Source organism: Alligator sinensis, unplaced genomic scaffold (genome assembly GCF_000455745.1).
Source record: "Alligator sinensis unplaced genomic scaffold, ASM45574v1 scaffold1510_1, whole genome shotgun sequence".
Lineage (NCBI taxonomy): Eukaryota > Metazoa > Chordata > Crocodylia > Alligatoridae > Alligator > Alligator sinensis.
The window spans coordinates 244,190-249,980 of NW_005842654.1; the positions used below are offsets into that span (position 1 = coordinate 244,190).

Here is a 5,791-nt window from a genome sequence, read left to right on the forward strand (position 1 = left end):
GCATCTCTGTCTGATTATTGTGGTTCTTAAAGCGACTGGTTTGGGTTTTTTTTGCCTCATTTCCAGTAATGGTAAAGTTGCTGTTATCAGGTCATTGTATTTCTTCCTGTCTATGAAGCTGTAGTTAGTTTGAAATCTGGCAGAATACATGGCAGGGTGGCACCTTAGACTGTGAACAGACATTGCATTTGTCCTGGGAGAGAGCTTTTTGTCCCAGTATCATACAGACATATACGTCCACTGTCTCGCTTCAAGTCCCTCTGAAGTGTGCAAGATAAAATGTACCAACACTTTTCCCCAAGATGTTCTGTTGTATGTCAGTACAGTTATTGTGGTTCATTCCAGGGCCAAGCCAGCCAGGCTGTGTGCTCTTGCTGGCCACCTACTGGCAAAAGAGTAGCAATGCATCTTAGAAGAGTGATGTAAATAAATTACTGTGTTGCTCCTGTTTTCCTGTCAAACCCTGGGACAGTTAGGTTCAGGTCAAATGAGACAGAGTACTGAATGTGGTCTGTCTCTAGTCCTAATACCAAATGAAAACAAATAGTGAAACTCCTGTATTGTTGTTATTTTAGTAGAAGGGGTTTTCCTGTTAAGTGGCAGGTAAAACTACAACCAAGTGCATAAATTATTTTTCTCCTATTTTGCATAGTATTCACCTCATTTAATTATCTTAACTTTTTGTGTATGAATTATTTAGAACCTGATTTTTTTAAATAAAATCCAGTAAATAGTGTACAACAAAGCAGTTGTAAACTCTAATGATATAAACCAAATAGCAATTCTGTTAAATGTATTGCCAAAAACTTGAGATGAATTACAGTGAAACGGGTTAAAAGCAAAGAGGAGGTTGTCTAGTCTGTTCTAGCAGATGAATGCAGAGTAAGTTTTGCTTTTCAGATTTTCTTCCCAAGTCAGTGCTGATAAGTATACTGAAAATATAATGTAGTAGTACATGGTATGACATTGAGTTTTAGTAATGCTCATAAAAATGCTCTAAAAAGTCAAACATGGGAAATGATAAAATAATTGTCTACAATTTGAGGATTGTTTTTATAAAAATGTTATTTAAAATTGCTTCATGTTTTATTCAGATACCTTTGACAAATGGGCAGATGTGCCAGCCTCTGAGGCCTCAGGCAAACTATAGTCAAGTCCATCATCCCCCTCCCCAAGCATCTGTGGCAAGACATCCCTCTAGAGAACAATTAATTGATTATCTGATGCTGAAAGTTGCCCATCAGCCTCCCTATTCTCAGCCCCAATGTTCTCCCAGACAAGGGCATGAATTGGCAAAACAAGAGGTAAGGATAAACATGACATGCATTGCAGCCATGAGGATAGGTTATTAATGAGTGATTATATATAATTTCCATCCATCAGTAACTGAGTACTGGGTGGTATTATTATTATTCACTACTATTGCTGAATGTATAATGACAGAAATCATTTGTAGTTTAATTCCCAGCAAAAGAGCTACTATATCCGAGTTCTGTCATTACACTCTTTAAAAAAAAGAGAGAGAGAAAAAGAGAAAGAAAAAACATTGTAAATGGCCCCAAATCATGCGTTTAGTCTGATTTTCTTTGTTCTCTTTCTTTAGATATACAAATTATTACAAAGAATTAAACATGTTCATGCTTTTATCCGAAGCGTGTCAAGCTTTCAGTTAGGCTGTTTCTACTAAGATGTGAATTACTTCTCAGTCTATTGGCTTTTCATGCTTATGCAATCATTAAAAAATACAGAAAAGGTCATTCAAATCAAAATATACATGGTCCGCATGAGACTATCTAGACTAGCACTATTCATCCAGAATGGTAAAATAACATGAATATTTAATAGTGAGTGTTCCTCATCAAAAACCAAGGGTAGAATAAGGTGAATTTTGCAGAATACCCAAATGACTAACAAAATTTGGGTTGGACCCTTTATGGAGAACACCTTTCCATCACCCCCTTTCAAAGTAAAAGCAGTTCCTGTGTTTTGACTGTTAAAAGCTGCAAGCTGCTTGATAAAAGCTACTTGAGACTTGAGGAATTGTTTTTCCTCAGTAGGTTCTGACCTCGCCTAGGAAAATCAGATTCTGAATCACAGTTCAAAGCTGTGCAATCTTCCAGATAGGTGGGAAGCTTCTATATCTGGTGCCTCTTTCCAGTCACCTGCTTTGATGCATCCCCTTGGAACAGCAGGGGTTTTGAGAGAGTATTCTGGGATATTGAGTGTTCTTCAAGACTTTAATCTGTCTAAAACATTGCCCCAATCTGCCCACAGCCTGAGGTTTCATGAAGAGCACCAGGTGGTAGTGTTCTGGATAAAGTGGTGGCATGTAAGCAGTCACTTGAGTCATATTTTGTGATCATAATTAGCCTGGAGATTGAGCTCAAGGCACATCCTCTGCAATCATTGTAAGTTGTGGGAAGCAGGGGATCATGGGAATGGGGAAAACCTGACATCTTTTTAACTACAGAGTTACTAGGCTATAGGGTCACTTTTCCCCTCTTTACCTCTCCTGTTGGGACTGGTCCACTTTAAATTATGCATGAATAAATATTCATTAAGCCAGCAAGAGAGTATCTCTAGCCCAGTGGTTAAGACATTTACCTGGGTTGTGGAACATTTGGGTTCTAGTCGCTGCTATTCCATCCTGGACCTTTAAACTGTCACTTCCACATGCCAGCTGAGTGCCTAACCCTTAGGTTATTGGCTTTTATTCACTGTCTTTTCCCAGAGTACTGAAAGTGGTCTGTCTCTAGTCCTAATACCAAATGAAAACAAATAGTGAAACATACTTTTCAAAAACAACATTTTTATTTTCCAGCCAGCCAGGAGAGACAGGGTTAGCTGTAGGAAACTCAGAGGGAAAACAGGCTATGAATTAGTGGAATTCAACTTGAAGTATCAATGAAGAAGGGATAGGGAGGAGTTGTTTATATATTTGAGGTAACGTGTGTTTGTTAGCTACGTAAATTAGGCAATTAAATTATTTGTTTAACACCTCAATATTTCTGGGCTTAGACTTAATATATGTGGCAGTGTCTGATTAAATAATAATACATCATAAAACTTACCCAGTTTAGTTATGAATTGTGTTTTAAGATGTTGTTATACTAGAACATTTTATTAGAATCTGTATTTGAGATATGATTTCTCTTGAACTGCAGTAGTCTTTTTAGTAAGTGCTTATCTTTATTTGAAGACTCTATTTCAATCAAAGTATCTGAATATTAATAGGAGTGCTGAGAGTGAAATTTATTGTTTTTCTTAGTTCAGATTTTTATGATCTATGTCTGCTGTTCTGTTGAAAGATTCCTTGTGTGTGTTTAAAAATGCAAATGGTAAAAATAGTAAGCTAGAAATCAGTTTTTTGTCACTTTATTTTTTGGTCATGATTCCGCTGATTACGTAATCATAATGATTAAATATTATGTGATATCTGCATGCATATCCATTTTTTTGCATCTGAACTTTCAGCACAGTTGTTTTTACTTTCTTTGTAACAATGTAGATTTGCGTGAGAATTGAAAAAGATCCAGAGCTTGGATTTAGTATATCGGGAGGAGTTGGCGGTAGAGGAAATCCGTTCAGACCTGATGATGATGTGAGTATTTAATATATTCACCTATTTAAAATCTCTCTTATCCTTAAAGCAGCATGTAAAGCAACACTTAAAAATACCAAACATTAAATTAAATATAGCTGCTGAGATTGTGAGGGAGAGTCAAATACAGAAGTGAGGGAGAAGAAGTATATGGTAAGAATGGGGCAGAATATTAAAAAATAATAATAATAATAATAAAAAAGAAAGAAAAAGGGAAAAAAGCTATTGTTGAGGAAGAGAGATAGGGGAGGGAATGTTATAAAGGTAGAGGTGCTAAGGAAGTGGGAAAGGGTAAGGTGCAGCGTAGCCAAGTGACAGTGGAGGGGACAGTTCAAATCCGGTTTATGGCAGGATGTTAAAAATATCTAGCAGTATAGTCCTTTAGTGAATTATGGAACTGACTATTACAAAATCCAACAGAAGGAAGGGATGCTATAAGCTAAAATTCTATCTTGCCACATAGGTCAGATCCAGACGTGCGGGATCTAAGGACGTGGCTGGCTGGGGTGCGGCATGCCTCAGTGCCGGGACTTCACAGTGCTCAGATACAGGAAAGCAGGCAGCCTTGGGTCACTCTCTGGCTGGCTGGGGAACAGGGTGCCTCAGCATAGGGGCTGCCTGCTGGCTAGCGTTGCACTGAGGCACCCTGTGCCCCAGTCATCCCCCCCTGCAGCACGTGGAGCAGTGGGACAATGTGTCCCGCTGCAAACCACAGGAGCAGGGGTATGCACTGCAGCACAAAGTAGCGGCACAAAGTGCCACTATTTTGCTGCTGCAAACGCATGCCCCTGCTTGTACAGATGCTGCAACAGTGCACATATGCCAGCTTAAACAAAGGAGGTTTGGATAGGGAAAAAATGCCATTCAGTTTGCCAATAAATGTAGTTCTGCTGCATGTAAGGTGTTAGTCATAAAAACTAGTAAGTATACAGAATTCAAATATTTCACATTCTCTTCTTCTAAATATGGAAAAATCAAACGTCTTAAATTATATTGACTTCAAATAAATTGCAGCGAAAATTATTTTTCCCTTATTTGTTTTTAAAGGGTATATTTGTAACCAGAGTACAACCTGAAGGACCAGCATCAAAACTGTTGCACCCTGGAGATAAAATAATCCAGGTACTTTAGTTTCTTATAAATCAATTAAATGGGTCACTTACTTATTTAGAAAAGGTTGGCTGGGCAGGGTGTTGTCAATCAGGGCTTTTCCTTTTTATGGCTAATAGTGGAGAATTGCTTTCTTTATGTGGTTTTTGTCAACATTTCTTCCAAAAAAATCTGAGATACTCAGTTGATATCTTAAAGTTCTTTTCCATTAACATTTGAACTGGTAATAAATAAAGTAAAATTCTTAGGTAGTGATCAGAGTCATATTCTTTCAAATCTTGGTATTAACATTTGTGAAGAGGAAAGCCAGTGTTTGGTGTCCATATCTTGTTTTAGGATGGAATGTGTGTGCACGCATTGAGCTCTGCTAGTAGGCCTGTGTGAATAGGGAAGTATTTGATTCAGATTTGGCCCTTTCAGAGGACAGTGATTCGATTTGGAGATTTGGATCACTGTACTAAATCAGCTTTGGAAGATTCAGCATTGATTTGGAGAGATTTGGTGATTCGGATTGGCCAGGGAAAGGGAGGCACAGCCAGGTGGCTGCAGGTTTTCGCATGGATCCTCCAGCTGCGTCTGCCTCTCCCCAGGTTCAGGGGGGAGACGTGGGAGAAGCCCTCATGGCTGCCCTGCCCGGCCCCATCCTCCACTCAGCCCCAGCCTAGTCCTGGCACTTAGAGGGAAAAAAAAAAAAGCCCTGTACTCGCCCAGAGCCCAGCAGTGCTCAGCCCCAGCTCCCAGACAGCGTGCAGCGCCCTGCCAAGCTGTGCTGCACCCGTGCCATGGGGTAGCTACCGCACGGGTGCCAAGGGGGGGGGGTGATCCCTGCTGCTCCCCACTGCCCCATGCTGCACGGTGGGGGCGGTCTGCCACAAGTGCCCAACGTCCCAATCACCACTCCTGCAGCCGGTGAGTGTGGGGCCTTTTTTTTTGTGTTTTGTTTAGGTTTTGTTTTTAAGTGCTGGGAGGCTAGGCCGGGCGGGGGGTGAGGCTGGGCAGGGCAGCCATGCAAGCTTCTGTGCCAACCTCTGCCCCAGTGCGGGGAGCCACAGGGGCTATGTCCTGCTTCCGCTTGCCCCG

At 40.5% G+C, this 5,791-nt stretch overlaps 1 protein-coding gene across 1 annotated transcript in view; it reads left to right on the forward strand.

Moving 5' to 3' along the window:
* ERBIN (erbb2 interacting protein) overlaps positions 1-5,791 on the forward strand; it is a 182,687-nt gene that overhangs the window by 154,890 nt on the left and 22,006 nt on the right. The window contains exons 25-27 of the mRNA XM_014524730.2: positions 1,095-1,304; positions 3,509-3,601; positions 4,649-4,723. Of these exons, the coding sequence (XP_014380216.1) occupies positions 1,095-1,304; positions 3,509-3,601; positions 4,649-4,723 (378 nt within the window). The remainder of the gene's footprint in view (positions 1-1,094; positions 1,305-3,508; positions 3,602-4,648; positions 4,724-5,791) is intronic.